We start from the raw sequence: 21,402 nt of genomic DNA, 5'->3' as shown, positions 1-21,402 counted from the left end.
ACTCACTGCCCTGCAACCCAGGTTCCCCCTGGTGGAGGATTAAGGACAACACTAATAAGGACTGGAATTGAGATTTAATGTTAATTCAAGAATAAAACAACTTCTTTTAACAATCACTATGGTAGTGGTTGGGGCAGAAATCCTAAGAATTGGGGTAAAATGCAGCACATTTCCTCTCTGGCTCTTGGAGATCTGTGAGAAGCTCAGAAAGTAGCTTGGCTTAGTTGTTGTCCATGGCTAAAGCTCCTTGGCCAAGTTTCTGCATTTGTAGACTCATGTTCATGGCTGGCAAGCCCATTGCTCTGGGAAATCCAACTGGCTTGCCTTACTCCTCTCCCAGGCCCAGGGAGGCCAGAGATGCCAATGGTTGGCCAGTGCTAAGGGCTGGGCCACTCCTCTGATCCTGATGCTGGCCTCCCACTCTGCACTTGGCAGAGGGTAAAGAAGAGAACAAGAGTCCATTCTGGCCCCCACCCCACCAGCTGAGAGGCACAGTGACCCTGGGAGACATCCAGCCAACCCACAGCCTCAGGGGGGAAACGGGTATATACCCTAATCAAAGGGGCAGCTTCCTGGAAGGGCAGCAAGGAAAGCAATCAAGGGCCCCCACTGGGTCAAAAAGGGAGCCTGAGACCCTGGGGACAGAAATGGCGAGGGTGGCCAAGCGAGCACTGGTTTATTGACCAAACCTCCATTCTAAACAACTTGCGTGACAAGCCAAGAAACTCCTCCAGGCCTGTGGCAGCTGAACACAAGAGTTCCCGGTGGAAAAGTTTACAGGAACACAGTGTAGGTAGGGCTTACGGGGGAGGCCAGCCTTAAGGAGTCCTACATGGGTCTTCTGGAGAAAACAGTTACACCCCACCCACCAAAAAAAACACCCCACAATCAAATGGTGCAAACAATTAAGAGACCCACTGTGGCCCAGGATGGAGAGAGAGTTCTGCAGCAATTGTGGGATGAGAGCTGTTCCTCAGGGGCCAAGCCTGGGCACTCAGGGCCTCAGCTGGCCTACCAGTGAAGACCTGAGGGTGGTGTCTTCTCATCTTTATTGCTTTCCAGGGAAAAGGGAGGGATCCGGACATCAAAGTGGGAGCCATCAGGCCTCTCAAAGCGGAAAGTACCCCTGTGGGTCAGAAGGAAGATGGTTTAGAGGGAGTGAGGGCTGAGGCCCCCTTGAAGATCTGAGTAGCTCTGAGTGCTCAGATCCAGAACCACAGCAGGTTGAGGCAGGACTGGACTCTCCTGCCTGGCTCATGCCAGGGTAACACTAGTGCAGAGACCCAAGAGACCATCCTGGCCCTACAGCAGAAGAAGAAACACAGCTGTCCTGATTCTGGCCCTTGGATGCACACTGCATAAGCGAGCCAACTACACTTTCAGGTTAAGAAGTGAAACACCAGGGAAAAAATCCAACTGTGATTTGGATTGGCCATAGTTGTCCAACTATGGGCATATGTCCCGCTATGGGCATAGTCGGCCATAGTTGTCCAGCTATGGGCAACTCAGTGCAGAATCAAATCAGCAGACCTGTTTGGCCTCAGTCCTCAGTTGACACAATCACAGGGAAGTGGAAAACAGGCAGTCATAAAAAATCAGACAAGTCCCACACAATGAACAGCAGATAAGCCTCCATCTCAGGACTTAGGCCGGCCCAGAGTTAACCGCAAGCTGTAAGCTCTCACTTTTCTGACCTGCAGCTTGTGTGTGATGTTGAGCTGCCCCTACCCCAGCACAGGCTCACTTACCACATGTGCCCACTGGAAGCTTGCAGGGAGACGTGGCTGCTGTACTGGAACGCAGGCTGCTCCTTGGATAACACCGGTTCCTGTGAGGGTTTAGGCAAAATAGGTCAGGCCAGACAAGCTCGCTGCACCCCAGGGCCATGTGCTGGCCCTGACTGCCAGTTCACCAGGACAGGATGCCCCCTCAAGCCTCCCACAATGACTGCCTGGCAGTACCTCCTCCCACAGCATGGCCACTGACCTGAGCCTCTGACTCTGACTCCGGGAAAGATAATCTCAGACTGAATGTCTGAGGGCACTGGGAAAAGATGCTAGGCACAGGACCTACTCTGTAAATACCCCATCCAGCATCCACTGGCTGAGAGCCTAGGGGCCAGGCACCATGGCAGTGCTCTGAAAACCTTTGTTGACTTCAGTCTCCTAGTAATCTTAATAGATGTGATCCCCATTTTAGCAGTTAAGAAACAGAGATTTCAGTTAAATAACTTTCCCAAAGTTATATAGCAAGTAAACAACACAGCTGGCATTTGAAGCCAGACTAACTCCAAAGCCCTGTTCTTGTCACCCCACCCTGCTTCCCCAAGTCCCTGCTGACGTGGATAAATGCTGGCCACTTCTCGTGACTTTTGTTCTCAGGAGACAGGGTAGGGTAGTGTGGGAATTGCAAAATCAGATCTCTTCAAGGACCAGCAGAGGATGTACACATGTAAAGAGGCAGAGAAAGGACAACTAGGAGTGGGGGGGGGGGGGGACATGCCCCCCCTAAGAGTACTCAAATTCAGGGTTTCTTAAAAACGCACTGTGCTGGCAACAGAAACTCTACACAAGCTTTGATGTCAGACTCACTTGGATTCCAGTCCAGGCCCTGCCACTCTAGCTATGGGACCATAGGCTAGTTATGTAACTTCGCAGTCTCACTCTCTTCATCTGTGAAATGGGTTGTAAGAAACCTATCCCAAAGGCTTGTTGTATGGTTTCTCACCCAAAACAGCCCAATGCATTCACAAACTGAGCCTCTGTCCCTAAGCACAGAGAAAGAGGAAAAACCATGCACTTAGCCCTCAGGCCTGCTGGGCAGGACCAGAAACTGGACATTATTGGCCCAGTGATGCTCACCCTGCCCACCACCCCTCGGCCTCGCACTGTCTCCAAGGTGCCGGATAGACTGAATATTCTCCAGTGTCGCTCCCGGAGCTGTACCACGTCACTGTCGAGGTTCTCCAAGCGGATACAGTAGCGCCACTGTGGGGGTGGGGAAAAGAGTTCACATCTGACAAAGAATAGACCTTGGACTGGCCCACCCAGAATTCTAGCAGAGCAAAAGGCAACAAAGGCTGGCATCTGCATTGCAAGGGCCCCACTCCCCGGAGGTAAACTCCCCCACCTCCCAATCTGCCCCCTAAAGCACATCTCCTGAGCTCCTCTCCTCCCCAAGAGAGACGCTCACCCAGTAGACGTGGGAATTCTGGGCTTCCTGGGAAAAAAACACAAAGAATTTAAGTTCCAGAGGGCAAGACCAAGTCTGTTTCAATCAACATCTCCCCAGTGGAGTAGGATGTATTCCAGGAAGGTTGCTGAGACAGAACAAAGCTGCGAATATCCATGGGATGATGACGACTGAACTACGGCCAACAAGCGCACAGGGAGGGAGCCTCCCCTGGATCCATCCCTGGACCCCCTCCTCCTTATCCTATCAAGATCACCAACAGAGCTGGACGCCAGGCTGTACATCAGCCACAGGGCTCTTCCCTTTCTCAGCACCCTCCCTGCCAGCCCCACCCACATCACTGCTGGCCCAGGTCACTGTCCTCCTCCTCAGCCCTCCCACAGCCCCACCATATGACAACAGTTGTTATGCTGTGTGTTGGCCTCCCCCACTACTATGGGCTCCCAGAAGGTAGGGACAGTGTTTCATTTCTCTTTGTATCCCCAGGACCTAGCTTACAGTCAGGCAAGAAATAGCTCAATAAATGTTTGATAATGCATAAAAAAGGAGAAGATCAGCCTACACTGATTTAAGCAAATGTGTATCTTCTTCATAAACGTGACTCTGTTTGAGCCAGCCGAGAAGAAGGAAGAGTCAGCCTGAAGGACTCCTTCCTGAGACCCAAGGGTTTCTCTGCTCTAGGGCATGGTGTCTGCCATTGCCAAGAGGCTGCCCAACCCTAACCAGTACAAGCAGCTTGGAGGTAGAACTACAAACACACAGTTTAAATTTGGAACCTACTCCAGCAGTCACACTGGGGACACCACAGAGAATCTGGGGGCCTAGTCCTGAGGAAAGGGACCCAGCCTGGGCACATACCCTCATGCCCATGTAAAAGGGGATGACAGTGACACGGATGTTCTCAGTTGTTTCCCGGTGGACATCAGAGAGTTCCAGCCAGGGGTGATTCTTTTCTTGCCAGGCCCGCAGCGTCTCCCGAGCCACAAAAGGGGGTGCTGGGGCGAGAGACAACTGGTTAGTCCAGGCCAGAGTCCAGGGCACTGCATCCACTCTCCAACTGCCCCTCCTAGAAAACCCCTCCCAGTGGTGGCCCAGTGGCCCAGGTAAACAAGATGCCCAACCATAAAGCAAAAGCAGAGGCTGGAAGAAGGCACAGAGCTGCCTACCAAGAGTAAGCCCTGAGAAGGTACATGACCTTGTGGGAAGAGAACTGGACTGGGAGTTAGGAGCCCTAGTTTTCAGATCTCATTCTGCCACTAACTAGCAAACTTGAGTCATCATCCCGGAGCCTCAGTTTCCATATCTGTTAGGAGGAAATAACAGCCATCTACCTGACAGGTCTGGTTGAAGGTTGTGGAAATAGAGTTTAAAATTGCTTCATGATACTGTCTTTGAAGAAAGGGCCCTCCCATTCCAGCTTCCCTTCTTGAAAGAGATTACCTTTTGTCTGGTCATACAGAAGAAATCTCTCAAAGAGCTCGTGCTGGATGGGAACCTGGTCAGTGGAGGTGTAGGGGAGGATGTCTTCATGGCTGACATAGTCCAGGCCTGCCACAGAGGGGCAAAGAGACAGTGAAACTCACATAGGAGAGAGGAGGAGCAGGGCTGAGAAGAAACACAATTCCTGGCCTTGTTCAGGGTGAGACGACCCTGCTCCATTGCTCTCAGCAACTATAATTCCTCCCAGCAGATTAAAGGACGTCAGAATCCTACCCTGAGACACACTGGACCCTCATCAACAGGCACCATTCAGATGCTCACTACTCACCAGGGATGGCATAGAGGGCACGGCTGTCATCATGGTTAGCCAAGAAAGTCACAGCTTCCGTCTGAGATCTCTGAGACTAAGACAAGAAGAGAGTCAGAGACTTTCTTAGTCACTATCCAGTCCTGACAACTTGGGGCCCAGTGCTGATCTGGGCTCTCTTCGACCCCTCTCCCTCCCTCTGTCCCCATCAGGATTTAGGCCTTTCCCTTTCCTGGAGAGGAACCCAGGCCCAGCCATCTTGCTTACTTACTATATGTGGACAGTCTCGGGCATCAATCAGCACTTGATAGTAAGTGTGAGTTTTGCCTTTCACCTCCTTAGAGCCGTGGCCGGCAGGACTCTCTGCTCTATCATAGAGTAGGAGAAGAAGCCCAAGATCACCCTGAGAGAAACAAGCAGTGCCTGCCCCAGCTCCCTCCCAGCTCCTCACCTAAACAGACTGGTGCCTGATCTGAGGGACTTTAGCACCAGCTGGGTACCAGCTCAGCAACACCCCGGGGCAGCTGCTCCCCAGTCAGGGGCAAACAATGGAACGTGGAGGACCCACGGCACAGAGTCATCATTTGTCTTACTCTCTGACTGCCTCTTGGAAAAAGAGGGCCATTTGAGAAAATCAAATTGCTGCCTGGAGTCCCCCGAGTCCACAGTACCAAACTTTTCTCACATCCCAGGGGCTGTCTGTGATCATCTAATGGAGCTTGGCCTTTTCTTTTTTAATGTACTCTAGTGATGATAAGAAATTAAGGGAAAGATCCTAACTGACCATCAAGAAGTCAAGAAGACTAGTCTCCCAAACGCCTTCTGGGGTACTTCCAACACATATTGAGAATAGCTGGGGAGAGCATCCTGAAGAGGCCTAAAGGGACCCTCTGGCTTCAGACTGTCCTTGGCACTCAGCACTTTTGTCTCCGTGGATATTAGTGCCAGAGGAGCACTCTGGGGCTGTTCCTAAGGCCCGGGAGGATGATGTCTTTACCCCTGGGACCCCACTTACGTATGTGTGCCATGAGTCAGGCCTCTTCCTGAGGTACTATGAGGCACAATGACAGGGAAACTTACTTTTCTGGAGCTGCAGAAGCCACATCCCGGTCATACAGTCTGGCCTGCCAGGGAAACAGGACGACACCTCGGTAGCCAAAAACACTATGAAGGAAAAGCTGGGAGGAAAGAGAGGCCTCAATGAATCCACAGTCCATCAAGTCCAACCAGGGGGGCCCTGGACCACTAAGCAGCACAAGTAGCGGCCACTCCAGAACAAGGTCTTGCCACTCTTTCCCCTGAACTCTATGTCCATCTAGACCAACTTCTGAACACTCTCAGCCCCTCTTCACCTGGCTGACTTCTACTCATCCTTTAGGCCATAGCCTAGGCCTCCAGCAAGCCTTCCCTGACCTCCCCTCCGCTTGGCACAGTGTGCAGCCATTGACCATTTGCATATCATAATTCCCTTCTAGACTGTCAACTCCATGAAGGCATTGCTTTCTGATTTAACTCCAATGCACAATGCCTGGTCCATTGCAGGCATACCAAAGGGAAAAAAAAGTTAAATAAACCAAAAGTCCCCCTTACTTACAAGGGACCTAAATCTATCTCAGTGGATCTGGCACAAAGCTGATACAGATAAAGAGTCTTGGGGCCAGCCCCGTGGCGCAGTGGTTAAGTGCACACATTCTGCTTCGGCAGACCGGGGTTCGCCAGTTCGGATCCTGGGTGCAGACATGGCACCGCTCATCAAGCCAGGCTGTGGTAGGCATAGGTGTCCCACATATAAAGTGGAGGAAGATGGGCACGGATGTTAGCTCGGGGCCAGTCTTCCTCAGCAAAAGGAGGGGATTGGCAGCAGTTAGCTCAGGGCTAATCTTCCTCAAAAAAATTTTAAAAAAAAGAAAAAGAGCCTCACTCCCAGAGCTTACTACACTGCAATCAGTTCAACTATGACAAAGTATCAAAGGTTTGCTTTGATACCTTGGGGAGGGAAGGCTGGGGAGCCAAAGGCTCCCTCCACTGGCTGCCCACCATCCACTATGTTAGAGGACTCCTCAGCAACTTGGCTGTCTCCTCACTATAATCCAAACCATCTCTGTCCACACTAACTTGGGAAGAGCACCCACTGACATATGAAATGCATTCAAATCCAGGAAAATAGAAACCTGATCTTAAAAAATTTGTGATTCTGGTCTGGCACCAAACACCAAGGCAGAAAACCATAACATTCAGGCCTGTGACTAAATCTGACACTTTTAGGAGCAGAACACACCACAAAAATAAAACATGACCCAGCCCACCACTCACCTGCCCAGTCTCATATTTTCCATTCTGTTTTGGCACCTCAAACACACCAACTGTCTCCAAAACTTTGCCCTCTGGTCGGTTTCTGATTAGGAGGGAAAAGAAAAGGCAACTGAATAACTGAGAAGGTAATGGTCCTGATCCAACATTAAAAGGTACTAGGATCCTGAGGGGGCAGGGCAATGACAGCAGAGAAGGGTGGGGGTGGTGGAGCCAGGCAAAGCAAGTAAGGGTCCTGCCAAACCACCACTCCACAGAGATCCTGCCTGTCCTCCCTTGAGGTCCAGCCACAGGCCCCTCCTTGGCTTCTGCGTTAGGTCTGACTGCTCCAAGATCACTTTCTCCTCTCTTCACTCTCAGCATCCCCATGATGTCCTCCTACCTGCTTAATTGCACCCCTTGCCTCCATTTCTTCCTTGATCCACCCTCCTGACCTCCCACAGCATTTTAGCTGTCCTGCCCACCTTGCATCTCAGTTATTTGTGCCCCTGTCTTATCTCCATTAGAGACTCTGAGTTCCCTCGAGCAACACCTGCGTCGGATTAGCCTCGGGTATAAAGAGGTGCTCAAAAAATATTTATTCTGTTTTAATTCCACTTCTGCCTCCCCCTCTAAACTGCAGTCTTCACTCTGCCCTTGAAGGGCTTAAGCATCATCTCTAGATTTCCTACTGTACCCCTGCATTGCACCTAGTAGTCTCTCAAATCTAGTTTTGGTTCAGATTTATGTCAATTTTCAGGAGGGTCTTAAATTGCAAATAGTTATCATCTCTCCCCAATATCAGTGTCTAATCTCTGCCACTAAAAAGTCAGTTCTCTCAGTGACCTCTCTGGAGAGGGCTGCTCTTTCCAGGGCCCCTTCAAAGCACTGTTATCCTTACTGTTTTGGAGATGTGAACGGTATGGTTCGTCCCACTTGATCTACCGGCCCCAAACTGATCTGCTGTCCCATCCCCAGAGACAATGTTCACACCATCCCCGTGACCTCAAACCCCCTTCCCTAAGTCACATAGGAAGAACTGGTCCCCCCAAGGTCACAATGAAATTTGGGACCCACGCAGGGCCCAGACTAGGGAGTCCTGCTTCCCACTTCGAGCATCTTTCTGAGGGAGGCCTTGACCCAATCCAGGGCTGGGGATTCAAGTCAAAAGCCCTAGGTCTTAATTAAAAGGCTGCCCACTAACAGCGACGCTCGGAGACCCCCATTCGGGGAGGCAGGATTCACTCTGGGAGGGGTACTAGTTCTCCCTCAGAGCCAGCCCTGCACAGCCCAGGGCTCTTCTCTGCTCCTGGCACAAGTCCCAGGCAACGCAGGTCGGCTCCCGGCCGGGACCCTCTCCCGGGTCGATCTCCAATCACCCTCAGGCGGCCGGGCCTCCTGGCCTCCTCACTGGCCGGGAACACGCTCACTAGGCTCCAGGCCCGACCCCAGGCTCCAGGCCCGACCCCGCGCTCCGTCCCTCACCGGGACGAAAGGTGCCTCCGCGTCGTCGTTGAGGCCGCTGGCGGGAAGGCTCCGGCTCCACCCGCCACACAGAGCGGCCTCGGCCCCCGGGCCCCGGTCAGCGACCGGGACCACCAGCGACTGCCCACAGCCAGGGCTCGCCGGGCCACACAGCCCGCCATGTCCCGTCCGAGCGCCCGCTCGGCTGCTGACACAAGACCCGACCCGCGGCCGGGCGGCGTTCCGCCCCCGCCCCACACTGCCCCGCGCCGCGTCCCCGCCCCCTCGGCCCTCTGCCCCGCCCCGCCCCGCCCCGCGAACTCCAGGCTCCTTCCGGCGCACGGCGGGCGGAACTTCCGTCTCGAGGTCACCTGATCGTAGAGTCGGGTAGACATGGCGTCCTTCTTGGTGGCCGGCGAGCGACTGCTGCGCGCTTTGGGCCCCGGTGGGGAGCTGGAGCCAGAGCAGCTGCCCCAGAAGCTGCGGGCAGAGCTTGAGGCCTCGCTGAAGAAGAAGCACAAGGGCAGCGATCGCCCCAATGGCCCCGCATGCCTGGTTTCCTTCCGCCTGATCCGGGATCTGCACCAGCATCTGAGAGAAAGGGGTGAGCTCCAGTCTCCAGTCCGGAGTCGCTTCCTTTTTGCCAGAGCCTATTCCCTGTTGAGGTCTGTTTCGCACCTCTAGCATCTTTCTGAGGGAAAAATCCATCACTCTTCTTCGCCCGCAGAATGCTCATCTAGCCAACCCAAGAATCACCTCCTAAACCGTGGGGCAACCCACTGCCCTCACAATTTCCATGAGAATTCGTCGTAGTTGACAAAATGTACTTGTGCAGTTTCTGTTCTTTTGAGAGTTTTCTCTACACTGGCAGGCCCACGTAGGCCCACCTGACCTTTGAGGAAGTCCAAGTTCTAACCCAATACCACCGCCCATGTTCAGTTTCTTCTTTTAAGCCACATTAGAAAACAACTTAGCATAGTGAGCTTAGCCTGTTTGTGACTCTAGATTTCTTTCCATCTCAAAAGCAAGAGTGGTCACGTCTAATACTTTTTTTGAGATAGGATGATGGGAAGTTGATTGAAAGATCTAAACTGGGAGTCACATCTCAGTTCTAGTCCTAGCTCTGCCAATAACTCTCCTTGGAAGAGTCATTTCTCCTCCTTGGGCCTCAGTTCCCTTAATTGTAAAAGGGAGAGAAAAGGTCAAACTGGCATGTAAGGTCTTTTGCCAGAATTAACATAGTCTATCCAGAAGTGCAAAGGGTAGACTGCTCAACTATTGGAACTAAAAAGGACCTAAGAGATCATCTAATAGTGTTCTCCAAGTATTCAGCAGCACTATGACTTAAACCTATTTGGGCAGTTCTGTTGTGGCCACAGAAATGACCTAAAGACAAATATAAATGGCTTATGTGTTAACTGGGACATTGGCAGGATAATTGAGAGCCAACAGTTAAAGTCAGCTGTGCAGCACTAGGAGCCATGCAGAATTGTCCTGGATTCTTCCCAGCTGAAAATGATTCTGGAGATGAATTCATATAGGAATGGCCACATTTTATTTTGGTAGGAAGAATAGAAGGGCTATACCCTTCTCTGATCTTAATCCTTTGACCTCAGCTCTATGCATCATTATGTTTGTGGAAATCTTTTCTTCCCAGATTCCACACTGTACCTTCATGAGCTCCTAGAAGGCAGTGAAATCTATCTCCCAGAGGTTGTGAAGCCTCCCCGGGTATGTAAGGAATACATTTGTGAGCATCCGTGTTGGCTAAGTTGGGCTTATTCATGACACATCCAAATTTACAAATCAACCTTTGGGCTCAAAAATTTGTCTTTTAAATCCTTGAGAGCTGGGGTGGGGGAACCAGATATTGTCCTCCCTGTTTGACAACTTGGAAAACTGAGATCCAAAAAAGAAAAGGTTTCCAAAGCAATGGAGGCAGAACTAGAACATGGGTCTCCTGGCACCCTTAGGAGTGCTTTGCCCCCTGAAACCATGATTATGACATGCTTTCTAGCACAGTGGGAATATGATTCTTCTCATTTAATTTTTCTGCCTCAGAACCCAGAGCTAGTTGCTCGTCTGGAGAAGATTAAGATACAGCTGGCCAATGAGGAATATAACCGGATCACCCGCAATGTCACTTGTCAGGTAAGGGCCTACTTTTCAATACATGGACTGAGTAGCCCCTGAAAGGAGGGCCCTGCCGTGGGAAGAGGTACGGAGGAAAGAAACAACATGGAAACTTAGTTTGCAGACTCTTCAGGGACCAGAGAAGCTCCATGCTGCATACAAACCAAATATAATTCCCAACTCATTCACTGAGACTCTGGGCTCAGATGGTCACTGATTCTGAAAAGTGTAGAGGTGGGGATGAGCCTTGAAGCCTTTCTTCTGACAGTGCTCCCTACTGTTCTCTGGCGTACTCTTGACCATTAGCAGGAAAGGGGTAGATGGGTACTGAGAGCCTCTGTCCTTTCTCTGAAATGCTTGATGTGTGGCTCAGAAAAGAATCCAGCTGGTCCCAGACAAAAGAACCCACAGAGAAAGCAGTTAATGTGTTGCAGAATAAAGAATGCTGAGCCCAGACTGACAAATGGATACTCTCTGGGCTACCCCTGAGCTGCTTCCATTCTGAAATTGTTTGCTTTTTGTTTTTCCCAGGATTCAAGGCACGGTGGGACTCTCAGTGACCTGGGAAAGCAAGGTGAGGTACTAGGAAATCCGGCTGCTAAAGCCTCTCCCTGGGAGGGGTCGGTCATGGCACTCCTTCTCGCCCGAGTGCTCTGGTGCTATTCAGGCTTTCTGTTTGAGGGAAACCCAGTTGATGAGGGAGGCAGCCATGAGACAAGAGGGTCTCCTGGAGCATGCTGACCTAGAGGTTTCTTCCCTGGGCTCCTCCCCAAAGTGAGATCAGTGAAGGCTCTTGTCATCACCATCTTCAACTTCATTGTCACGGTGGTAGCTGCCTTCGTCTGCACTTACCTTGGAAGCCAGTATATCTTCACAGAAATGGCCTCGGTGAGTAGACACCGGGCAGAGCAGGGTGCCCCAGTTGGGAGTGTTAGTAGAAAAGGGAGGACTATGTGAAAATGCCTCGCACAGATTGGGTATTGAACAAATATTTATGTAGTAAATTAGAGGAGCATTTGAGCTATCCAGCAGTCGTGGGAGTAGATAATACCCTTTGGAGAATCCATATCCTCTTTTCTTCCCCTTCCCCCAACTTGTGGGCTGGGTTGGGGGTCCTCTCTATCCTTATTATCAGTGTCAGAGGCAGGCCTGCATCCGCTAAGCCTGGTTCTCTTCCTCCCCAGCGGGTACTGGCTGCATTGATCGTGGCCTCTGTGGTGGGTCTGGCTGAGCTGTACGTCATGGTGCGGGCAATGGAAGGCGAATTGGGAGAGCTATAACTGATGCTTCATCGTCAAAGTCTGGAGAGGGTTTTGGGAGACCCCAGGCTCCTAGCTGCCAATCACTGACTCAGTCAACCTATCAGGCTCTTCGTACTCAGCTCCAGTTAGTCAGAGGACTGGCCAAGGCTGCCTGCTGTTCCTGTGGGGAGCCCCATCCTCTGTCAACTTCCAGAGAGGGTAGTAGAGGAGACTCAGACAACAACTGAAAAGAACTGGTCTCTCAGGACCGTGTCCTGAACCCTGTGCTCATCTACCTTCTCCAGTCCGTTCTGGGCACTGCTGGCGCTGGGTTTTTTCCAGCAGGAGTAAATAGAATCCAGGCCTTCCCAGCAGTAGACCGTACTGCCTTGACTTGCCCAAGTGCAGAGATCGATGGTCATCCTTGCTCCACACATCCTTGTTGCAGACCTGTAATTTAGATCAGAAGCCTCCAAAAAAGCAGAAAGGATTCCCTTTCTCCAGTTTGTGCTGGAAGAGGAACTGATCAGAGGACATCAAAAAAAGAAAGACAGATTGGTACAGGATGGTGGAATTGGAAGCATGGCAACTGCCTTTTCAGAATCTTCATTTCTGTCTTCATCCTCTTCCTTCTGCTTGCTTTTTTCCTATTTTCTGTACGCTTTGCCTGTCTCTGCTGCTCAGCCCTGCTTAACCCTCCCACCTTCCCATCACCCTTGGCTCTGCTTCCCAAAATGGAAAACAGTTCAGACAGCAAAAGAGTATGTCTGCTTTTAATTGCAAGATCCCTTGTGCTTGTTTGATCTTTGGATTGAGTATGCCTACTGTGGCTTATCTCTACTATTAATGGGAGATGTTCTTTATAGACAGGGAGTATTTTCAGATTTAACCATATGTATAACTATGAGTATGTGTACATGTCATATATGTTATGAATATATGTATTGTTATAAATAAGCCTAATGCGGCATATTTTATGTAGGTTCTTAAACATGTTTGGGTGAGTGCGAAAAATAGTAAGTAAATGTTCACAGTTGACTAATTGTTTTACATGATTGCTTTTGATCTTGACAACAGTCCCGGAAGTTGGAAAAGGAAAGGGTTTTAGGCCCCTTTTCCAGAAGACAAAACTGAGGCTGAGAGGGATCAGATGACCAGCTGTGGTCCTTCCTCTGTTAAATAGAACCAAAGACTCCTAGGTTGTCCTGAAGTCTCTGCGTGATGTTAAACTTCTAAGACTTTAGATTAGTGGTGTGCTGATAGAATCTGTATAAGGCACTTAAAAATGATATCAGCGTTGTTATTTACCTAATAAATATTTATTATATCCAGTATACGTTTGTTTCAAATCTTGTGACAAGACAAAAGCTCAGAGATTTCCATGGTTCTGAGAATTGTTCAGGGTCTGTTCCTAAAGGTAAACTCCATCTTTCTGTTCGTTCTCTGAATGAGCTCCTATGGTGTTTTTTTTTTCCAGGGCTCTCTTCTGTTCTTAGAAGTTAGACACTCATTGGCTCAGTAGACATTTCCTCTGCAATGTTGCCAGTTTCTTCTTGATATGTCGCAAGTTTGAGCCTCTCAGGGCAACATTCTACATGAGAGAGAGGAAGGGTCTAGGCCCTTGTGTTCCACCATAGATCACTTTGTTGAGAAATTTTAGGATTTCTTTGTTCAGAAGAAATATCAACAGAAAAAAATGCAAGCGGCATTTTACAGTGTTTCTAGCAACTCAGACTGTTTAAGATTGAGTTAGAAAAGCTACACTGACCTTTTTTGAAATTCACGGCTGTACGTACATGTGCTGCACTCGGTAAGCCAGGGTGCCCACGTATCTTTAGGCTTTCACATCTTCCATGCACCTGGATTCAGATTAGAAGACTTTCAAATTTTAGATAAAAAGCAGGCCACCTGAAACAGCTTCTGACCCAGGTCATCTTCTCATGATTAGATTGGAGTCATTCCACATACACACACACCCCTTTCTTTGGCTGGGGTCTTTGCCTCATCCCCACCCCTTACTCACAACCCAACAGGCTTCTGTGGCCTTGAGCACTTATTGAGAGTTCCTTTATGGGCCAAGCACTCTTCCCACTCCTGGGGTAGAGAAGTAAAAGACCTAGTTCCTGCCGAGGAAATGGCCTCTTTTCAAGGTGGTTTCCATCTGCAAGGGCAGAATTAGAAATAGGAATCGAGTGGCCTGTCCTCCAGTTCTCCTTGCGGAGAAGGGAACTTTATCTGCCCTTAGCCCCTTCCTCTGTCTCACCATACCAGTGCTTCCTCCAGTGCACTCTGGGTCCAGGGCTTCCCGTGGAGAAAGGGGAGTGCATGGCAGGAGGCCAGTGGAACAAGAAGTTTGGGGCCTTCCCAGTTTCTCACGGCCTGCTGTGTGGAGAGGAAGAGGGAAGTAGCATGTATTGAGAGCTTTTGCAACGTGTTGCACACCACAGGAAACCCTTCACCTGCATTATTTCTTCTCATTTCCAAAATAAAGAGACAAGTGTTACCCTCCTCATTTATCAGGCTCATAGACATTCAAAGAGTTGCAAAGTTATGTAGCAGAGTCAGGATTTGAATCCAGCACAGACCGATTGCAAACTCCCTGCTTTTCTCTCTGAAGCAAAGAAGCTGCAGAAGTGGGGGCAGCTGGAGTGTGCTGGAACCACTGCGATGAGGAGCAGGGCGTGCAGCAGAGGCTCCCATCTCCCCAGGGTCTGTCTTTGAATTAACTCTCCCTCTCACTAATCCCAGCAGAAACCTGGGTAATACCTCCTACCCAGAATCTGTGTGGAACCTGACCCTATTTAGGGATTAGATGGTGGAGATAAATTTCAAAAGCAAATGGCCCTCGTCCTCATTCATTTGCAGCACTCAACAATCCAGATTAAGGTACAGAGTTTGGGTTTTATTTGGAGATTAGTTGGCATTACAGATGAGGGTGATACCAAAACCCAACGCTGCCACGCGCACACCCCCACCCCCACTGCATCCTAAATCTGTCAGGTTGTCTCCACAGCCCCAGGTCAGAGGGCAGCCAATCTGATCTTCGTGAAAATTAAATCAACGTAAGCCCCAGCTTCCTATTTCTACTTTATTACTTGAATATCACCCTCTTCAGATCCATGGTTCTGATTAATTTGTCCAGGTGGCAGGATGTCAGGAGAGAAGGCCCTGAACTATAGCCGGGTTGGTCCCCAGCAGTCTGGAATTAGATCAGCACTCTCCTCTCCCTGCTCACTTAGCAGTTAGTTAGGAATGGCCTGAAGGGCCCTCAGGTGAGGGGCAGCTGCCTGTCCTCCTTTAGAGGGAGAAGGTGTTATCGGCTGGGGTGACAAGAATTGGGGACCAAGCCTGGCAAGAGAGGTGGAAAACATGGCCCTCTACCTCATCCCTCTGTAGGTACCTCCTGCTGAGACGATGGGCATATGCCAGGTAGTAGGAGCCAGGCCCCAGTCACTCCACAGGACCCGCATCTAGGCTGGCCTGGAGGACAGTGGAAGGGAGGGATCCCTGAGCTAATCTTTCCCATAAGAGAACCCCCTGTGTAAAAGGAACGGGCAAGGGATCCACTTCTGATGTTCAGTTCTAACGGGCAGGGTAGGCTACAGGAGCCAGAGGAGGGGTCTTGCAAGTTCTGGACCTGGATTAGTGGTCCAGATTGGTGACAATGGCCGAGGCATAGATGAGGTCAGACAGACTGCCCAGTGAGGTCTGGGGAGTAGCTCGGTCTGAAGAGAGGTGGACCCCTGAAACCCCAGCTGGTCCCCATGGGGCTGCAGCTTTAGCCCCTGCTCGGCCCTGCCCTGGACCCAAGCCAGGAGCTGGACAGGAGGTGTGTTGACACACCGAGGCGCACTGAGGTGTGCCGCTGGAGGGTGGAGGCTGGCGTAGTGTTTGTGGCTCCCGGGACAGCTGGATAGTGTCTGAGAGATGAAATTTCTGGGGTGGCTCAGTCTTGGGGCTTAGGCCTCCTGGCTTCCCATTCTTTATTCTCTTAGCCCGGCGGTTCTGGAACCACACCTGGTGAGGAAAGAAAGAATCTCCTCTGGCTCCAGCACCCCCTCCCCCCAGGTACAGGGAAAGCAGAACCGGGAGGCAGGATACCCAGAGAGGAGGGGCTGTGGGTCAAGCCCAGAAGTTGGCTGTGTAAGAGGACCCCCACCCTGAGAGGAGGTCGTAGCTCACCTGTATCTTGGCCTCAGGAAGGCAGGTGACCTGGGCCAGGTGTTCCCGGGTACCAATGTCAGGGTAGGGCCATGCTGCAAACACTCGCTCCAACTCCAGCAGCTGCCCTCTGCTGAAGGTGGTCCGCTTTCTCCGGTGGGGACCCAACCCACTGGCATGGCCTGAGGGCCGGGGTAAGGATCAGGCCAGGACTCTGCAAAAGCCTCCATCCCAGCCTCAAAGCCCCCAACAAACCCTGAAGCCCCTACTCCCCACCCCTCTTCAACCTTCTCCCATCACACCCTTCCCCACGTCCTCCCCTGCCCACACTGTCCCCACCAGGTCACCTGTTGGAGAAGCATCTACGGGGCTGGCCATGGAGCTGCCAGAGAGTGAGGAGCCAGAGGGCCATGCCAAGGCTGTGCCCGCACCAGACCCCTCCGTTTGGGGTTTTATCTGCTCAGAATGGCTGGCCCCGCCTCCAGGAGGGGAGAGGTTTAGAGTCCAGCTCGAGGCTGGGCAGAGAAGTCCCGGAGGAAAGAGGGAAGACCACGGGTGGTGGTGGGGCTATTGGGAGTAAGGAAGGGGCAAAAGTTTTGTAGCCCCTACTCCTCCAGGGCTTCCCCAAGGGAGCTGGTCCCAGCCCCCCTCCTCAAACCTCAAACTCTGGCAGTCTGTGTCTGAAATCCTGTACTTCCTGAAAATTCTTCCAGGAAGCTAAAGAAATCCCTTATTCCAGTGCACCCAGTGCTTCAGCTGACCCTCCTGGAGCCCTCAGTGCCCCAGTGCTGGCTGCCATCAGAGGAGAGTAGATGGAGTCTTGTCGCACAACTGAGGACTGGGCTGGTGACGCTGGACAGGATGAGGGTGAAACGGGGACAGGAGGTGAGCTTAAGCCACCCCGCCCTCAGCAGAGCTGGAGCAGGTGTCACCTCCCTCGGGTGGTGCCGGGTCTACTTCAGAGCTTTGCCTGCGTCTGACCCTTTCTCCCTGGCCCCTCAAGAGCCCAGATGTGCTTCCTGGAGTTCAGGAACCTGGAATCAGAAGAGGTTCCACAGGTACAATTGGAGGGTTTTAAGAAAGATGTTTGTTTTTACGGTGTCCTCATCCCATCCTTGGAAGTCTTCTGGGCCACTTTTCTAAGAAAAGTGGGTGCATTTGCATTTCCTTTTAGTTCCTGCCCCTCCCCATCTCTCCTAACCTCAGTGCCCACCCCCTAGACCCAAAATGGAGAACTTAGAGACCCATTGTAGGCGTGGGTTTGGGGGAGCACAGTGACCAGTTCACCAGGGACTCTCGTGTTTGTGAGCTAACCACGTTTCAGGTCCAGGATGGGCAGAAAAGCTGAGCCAGAACCCACCGCGTCCTGCCCCTTCTCTCTCCTCCAAGGCCCTAGTCAACTCCAAGAGGCAAAGCAAGCCCAGAGCTGGGCAACTCCTGTCATCATCAGAGGGGGTCAAGCTCCTGCTTAGCTGCTGGTGGGTTGCTTGGGGCTGCTTAGCTCAGGAGGAAGGCTAGCACTCATGAGGCCCTCCCCAGCCTACAGCATCCCTGGTTCACAGAGAGGACTTGAGCCCAACATGGGCTGGACACGGGGAGGCTCTTCTCTGTTCCCTTCCCCAAGCCATCCTGACAGCCCAGCTTCCCCTCCTTTTCCCAGGCAGATCCCTGCCTTCTGCCCGTCCACCCCAGTCAGGACAGTGGTCTGAAACTCAGGGCCAAGCGATCTTTATTGGGCTGGGAGGAGGAGGTCAGAGGAGGGAGCAGCGGAGGGCCCAGCTGTGTGGGCTCAGACTCCTACTTCTCGTCAGGGGCTGGGCAGCCCAGCCAGTACTGGGCGATAGAGCGTGGGTAGGGAGGTGTCACAGTGTCCACTTGCCGTGTGCGAAGGTTGACTCGGTAATACTGGTCTGGAAGAGAGATCGAGAGAGGGTGTGTGAGATCCAGCCTGGTCCTGCCCAATTCTGCCCTGAGAAAGAACTGGGTCTCTCCTAGAAGGGGACGTGAACATCCACAATACGGCTAAGAACTTCCAGACTGGCCTTCTGGAGTCACCACCCAAGGGCTGCATTCTGCCCATGGGGACCAGGGACAGCAGGGAAGACCCTGGCCAAACCAGCTACAGGGGTGGCAGGGGCTCCAACCTCCTGAGAAGAAGTAGACGCTCTGGATGGGCTCGCAGGTGGCAGGCATAAACAAGTCCATCTCATAGTTATAGTCATAGTTGTAGGCTCCCACGCCGCTCTCCTCACTGGAGAACCAGGACAGCCAGGCTGAACGGGATTGCCGGCGGGGGCTCTGGCTGCGGCTGCGGCTGCGGCTGCGGCCACGGCCACTGCGTGACCGATAGCGTTTACGGTTGCGACGTGCCGACTTGGGCTTCTTGACCCAGGAGGAGCGGGAAGCTGAGCCTGAGATGTAGATGCGGCCAGCCATGGCCGCATCCACTTGCCTGGGCACACCAGGCCAGTCCTGGCTGATGAACTGGGGCTGTCCAGTACCACCTGTGGCAGGGAAAGCGTTGTTGGGGAGCCTCATGGGCCTGGACCCTGCCCACAGCAGAGCCTTTGAGTTCATCAGATGCCCAAGGATGGACCACGCCTTGCCCAAGGGCACACAGCAAGCTAGTGGCAGAGTCCAGCAATCGGCCTTCTGACTCCCTGGTCAATGCTCTTTCCCTTGGCCTCCCTCCACCATATCCCCCCAGTCCCGGTGGCCTCAGCCACAGCCCCTCCTTCTGCTGGCTGTGCTAGGCAAAGTCCAAGGTGTGGGGTCGAGGTAGAGGCAAGCCTCCCCCCAAAGGTCAACAGAAGCAAAGTCTGGCCTGAGCAAACAGCTTTTGATCGATAGCTCCACAATCAGCCCCTCCAGCCAGCCCAGCCCCACCACTACCTTCCCAAGGGATCCCAGCCCTCTTGAGGGGGAAGCAAGACTTGCCCTCCCTCCATACCAGAGGAAGTGTCCCTGAAGAGAAGTCTGAAGATGTCTTCCCAGGTGTGCTGCTGCATCAGGGCAAAGTGTTCAAACACGGTCGACAGGGAGCTGCCTTCACACTCCTCCTGACTGGGCTGTTGCTGGAAGTGGTACTCCCAGTACTGTTTCCCTGAGAAGGGATGGGCATGAGCAAGGCTGGGAAGCCCAGAGGCTATCGAAGTTAGGAGCTCCTGGCAGGGGGGTGGGCATAATCTGAGGCCTGTCCCCAGTGAAGTGTGGAAGAAAACTGCTCCACCGCCTGCTCCTCCTCCACCCCGACCCCACTGCCCGAGTACCCTTGAAAAAGTAGACCCGCTCCCGGCCACTGTAGCTATGAGCAGGGAGGGCCAAGGCTGCGTCCACGTTGTCTGGAATGCCACTGAAGCCTTCAGAGATGTTGCGGGGGTAATCGGGGTCCAGGACACCATCCTCGAAGCGCCAGTACTGACTACCCTAAGGGGTAGGGAAGGCGGAGAGGGGTGACAAGACAGCTGCCTGGGCATAGAGGCAGACTCCCATGCCCAAGGCAGCACTCCCAGTTCCAGGCTTGTCTCCCAGCACCTGGAGCCTTGGACTTCCCTGTCCACAGACCAGCCAGGGATCACAGGCCGGGATCCAGACTTCTTGCCCATCCTGGTCCTGCGAACAACAGCCCTCAACCCCTGCCTAGATGCCCTCAACCCTGACCCACAGCCCCTGGGCCTGGCACCTTGAAGAGGTAAGTCTTCCCCTGACAGTTGATGCGGGTGAAGGCGGCATCAATGGGGCCCTCGATGCCCCAGACATCTTGGATGAGTTTGGGGTACCCAGGCCTCACTGCCTTTTCATCCAGCTCATAGCAGTACTTCCCTAGAGTGGGGGAGGTTGTGTGAGGGAGGGGATGCTTCTGGGGCAGACCCACACCCCCATGACCTGCCCCTGGAGTCACCTCGGAAGGCAAAGAGGGAACCATTCTTGAGGTCAGTGAAGGCGTCAAAGGGCTTCCCACTGCACAGCTCCTCCTCTGCTGCGGACTCAGAGATCTCTTGATCAGTGGTCTCAGGCTTTAGGGGCCCCGCCTCAGGCCTTAGAGGCCCTGCATCAGGCACTGAGCTGCCCTGCCCAGGTCCTGGGTCCTCTTCCCCACGGTTTAGAACAGGTGCCTGCTCAAAAGTCTCTTCAGGCTTGGCCTGCAGGTCAGGGCTCTGGATAGGGGTCTCTGACCGTAGTGGGACGCTGGTCTCCTCGTGGTAGTCATAGACCCCGTACTGATCTTCTGGCAGAGTGAATACATCCCCGCGAGTCACTGCAGGCAGAGAGGATAGTGGTGAGTCTCCAGCTGCAGAGGGGACCCCAGGCCCACCCAGCCACTCTGAACGCACCTTGAGGCTTGCACTCAGCCTGGTAGTCGGCGCAGCAGCTCTGGTAGTAAGAGCAGAGCTCGTCGCATTGACACTTCCTGTCGGAGTTGAAGCCCTCAGTGCAGCGGCCTTTGCACGACTCTGTGGGGAGGGGGTGTCAGTTGGCACGGCCAAGCCTGGCCACCCTCACCCTACATTGGCCCAGATGACCACCAACACCCTCCCAAACCTTGGTCAGCCAGTACAGCCCACGCCAGCATGGCCAGCATCAGAAGGGGCTTTGTGGGTGCCATGGCAGGGCCTCCAGCTGCGAGCCTGGCAAACTGGGCTCTGCACTTTGCACCCCCTGCGGTCTCTGCTCTGATGCCTGAGGAAGAGAGGGAGAGGCGGAGACAGGGAGGGAGGGCACCAGACAAGAGGCGCTGCCTTTTCTGCTGCTCTGTTTACTCAACCTCCAGCCCAGCCCCCAGTGCCGGACCCCTGCTGCCGCATAGGGTCACATTCCTGGAACTCTGGGCCTGGGAGAGCTGCGAATAGGATCCTTGCCAAGCTCAGGGTCATCTCAGAAGGGGAATAGCACAGTGGGTCTGGAGGGAAGAAAGAAGACCCACTCTGCCACTCCCTGGCTGTGTGACCTTGGGCAAACTGCTTTTCCTGCCTTAGTTTTCTTTTTGGTAAAATGAGACTAATAATACTTGCCTCGTGGGATGTTGGGAGATCACGTGAGCGAAAGCAGACAAAAGGCCCAGGGCCTGGAATGCCCCAACTTCTTTCCCCATAAATGGTTATTGATCCATGATCTGTTTGATCAGGCACATCCCTGGCTGGGTGGCTCACCCACCCATTGTGTATTTAGGGCAGT

At 52.7% G+C, this 21,402-nt stretch overlaps 4 protein-coding genes across 4 annotated transcripts; 1 reads left to right on the top strand and 3 right to left on the bottom strand.

The window, feature by feature from the left end:
* Nucleotides 1–55: 55 nt before the first annotated feature.
* Nucleotides 56–9,087, bottom strand: POLDIP2 (DNA polymerase delta interacting protein 2). Its single transcript, XM_046674322.1, has 11 exons — nucleotides 8,714–9,087; nucleotides 7,253–7,334; nucleotides 6,020–6,117; nucleotides 5,211–5,307; nucleotides 4,961–5,036; nucleotides 4,633–4,740; nucleotides 4,051–4,187; nucleotides 3,193–3,219; nucleotides 2,862–2,987; nucleotides 1,749–1,828; nucleotides 56–1,126 (listed from the first exon to the last, which is right to left on the bottom strand). The coding sequence occupies exons 1-11, from the start codon at nucleotides 9,085–9,087 to the stop codon at nucleotides 1,012–1,014; spliced, it is 1,320 nt and encodes a 439-aa protein (XP_046530278.1). The 3' UTR covers nucleotides 56–1,011.
* Nucleotides 9,086–13,400, top strand: TMEM199 (transmembrane protein 199). Its single transcript, XM_046674325.1, has 6 exons — nucleotides 9,086–9,296; nucleotides 10,350–10,423; nucleotides 10,754–10,843; nucleotides 11,357–11,399; nucleotides 11,601–11,713; nucleotides 12,010–13,400. Exons 1-6 carry the CDS (start codon nucleotides 9,086–9,088, stop codon nucleotides 12,103–12,105), a joined length of 627 nt encoding a protein of 208 aa, XP_046530281.1. The 3' UTR covers nucleotides 12,106–13,400.
* Nucleotides 13,401–15,708: 2,308 nt separating this feature from the next.
* On the bottom strand, nucleotides 15,709–16,605 carry SEBOX (SEBOX homeobox). The gene is made up of 3 exons (XM_046676297.1): nucleotides 16,575–16,605; nucleotides 16,249–16,409; nucleotides 15,709–16,083 (listed from the first exon to the last, which is right to left on the bottom strand). Exons 1-3 carry the CDS (start codon nucleotides 16,603–16,605, stop codon nucleotides 15,709–15,711), a joined length of 567 nt encoding a protein of 188 aa, XP_046532253.1.
* Nucleotides 16,606–17,939: 1,334 nt separating this feature from the next.
* Nucleotides 17,940–20,936, bottom strand: VTN (vitronectin). Its single transcript, XM_046676576.1, has 8 exons — nucleotides 20,770–20,936; nucleotides 20,562–20,681; nucleotides 20,129–20,485; nucleotides 19,910–20,049; nucleotides 19,497–19,653; nucleotides 19,178–19,330; nucleotides 18,372–18,731; nucleotides 17,940–18,137 (listed from the first exon to the last, which is right to left on the bottom strand). Exons 1-8 carry the CDS (start codon nucleotides 20,831–20,833, stop codon nucleotides 18,025–18,027), a joined length of 1,464 nt encoding a protein of 487 aa, XP_046532532.1. The 5' UTR covers nucleotides 20,834–20,936; the 3' UTR covers nucleotides 17,940–18,024.
* Between the last annotated feature and the right edge of the window lie 466 nt (nucleotides 20,937–21,402).

This window comes from Equus quagga, chromosome 11, assembly GCF_021613505.1.
Source record: "Equus quagga isolate Etosha38 chromosome 11, UCLA_HA_Equagga_1.0, whole genome shotgun sequence".
Lineage (NCBI taxonomy): Eukaryota > Metazoa > Chordata > Mammalia > Perissodactyla > Equidae > Equus > Equus quagga.
The sequence above is the reverse complement of the archived record's forward strand: the minus strand, read 5'-3'. Positions and strand labels throughout refer to the sequence as shown.

Excerpts from the sequence above, each read along its gene's own strand:
- TMEM199 (XM_046674325.1), top strand. The coding sequence starts at position 9,086 with ATGGCGTCCTTCTTGGTGGCCGGCGAGCGACTGCTGCGCGCTTTGGGC. Across the intron at positions 10,424-10,753 it reads AGGTTGTGAAGCCTCCCCGG|AACCCAGAGCTAGTTGCTCG; the intron begins GTATGTAAGGAA and ends TTTCTGCCTCAG. Across the intron at positions 10,844-11,356 it reads CCCGCAATGTCACTTGTCAG|GATTCAAGGCACGGTGGGAC; the intron begins GTAAGGGCCTAC and ends TGTTTTTCCCAG.
- POLDIP2 (XM_046674322.1), bottom strand. The coding sequence starts at position 9,087 with ATGTCTACCCGACTCTACGATCAGGTGACCTCGAGACGGAAGTTCCGC. Across the intron at positions 4,741-4,960 it reads TGCCCTCTATGCCATCCCTG|GCCTGGACTATGTCAGCCAT; the intron begins GTGAGTAGTGAG and ends CCTCTGTGGCAG. Across the intron at positions 2,988-3,192 it reads AGAATTCCCACGTCTACTGG|TGGCGCTACTGTATCCGCTT; the intron begins GTGAGCGTCTCT and ends CCACCCCCACAG.
- SEBOX (XM_046676297.1), bottom strand. The coding sequence starts at position 16,605 with ATGGCCAGCCCCGTAGATGCTTCTCCAACAG. Across the intron at positions 16,410-16,574 it reads CGTAGATGCTTCTCCAACAG|GCCATGCCAGTGGGTTGGGT; the intron begins GTGACCTGGTGG and ends CCCGGCCCTCAG. Across the intron at positions 16,084-16,248 it reads TTCCTGAGGCCAAGATACAG|GTGTGGTTCCAGAACCGCCG; the intron begins GTGAGCTACGAC and ends TTTCCTCACCAG.
- VTN (XM_046676576.1), bottom strand. The coding sequence starts at position 20,833 with ATGGCACCCACAAAGCCCCTTCTGATGCTGGCCATGCTGGCGTGGGCT. Across the intron at positions 18,732-19,177 it reads CTTCAGGGACACTTCCTCTG|GTGGTACTGGACAGCCCCAG; the intron begins GTATGGAGGGAG and ends TCCCTGCCACAG. Across the intron at positions 18,138-18,371 it reads CGTCTACTTCTTCTCAGGAG|ACCAGTATTACCGAGTCAAC; the intron begins GTTGGAGCCCCT and ends TCTCTCTTCCAG.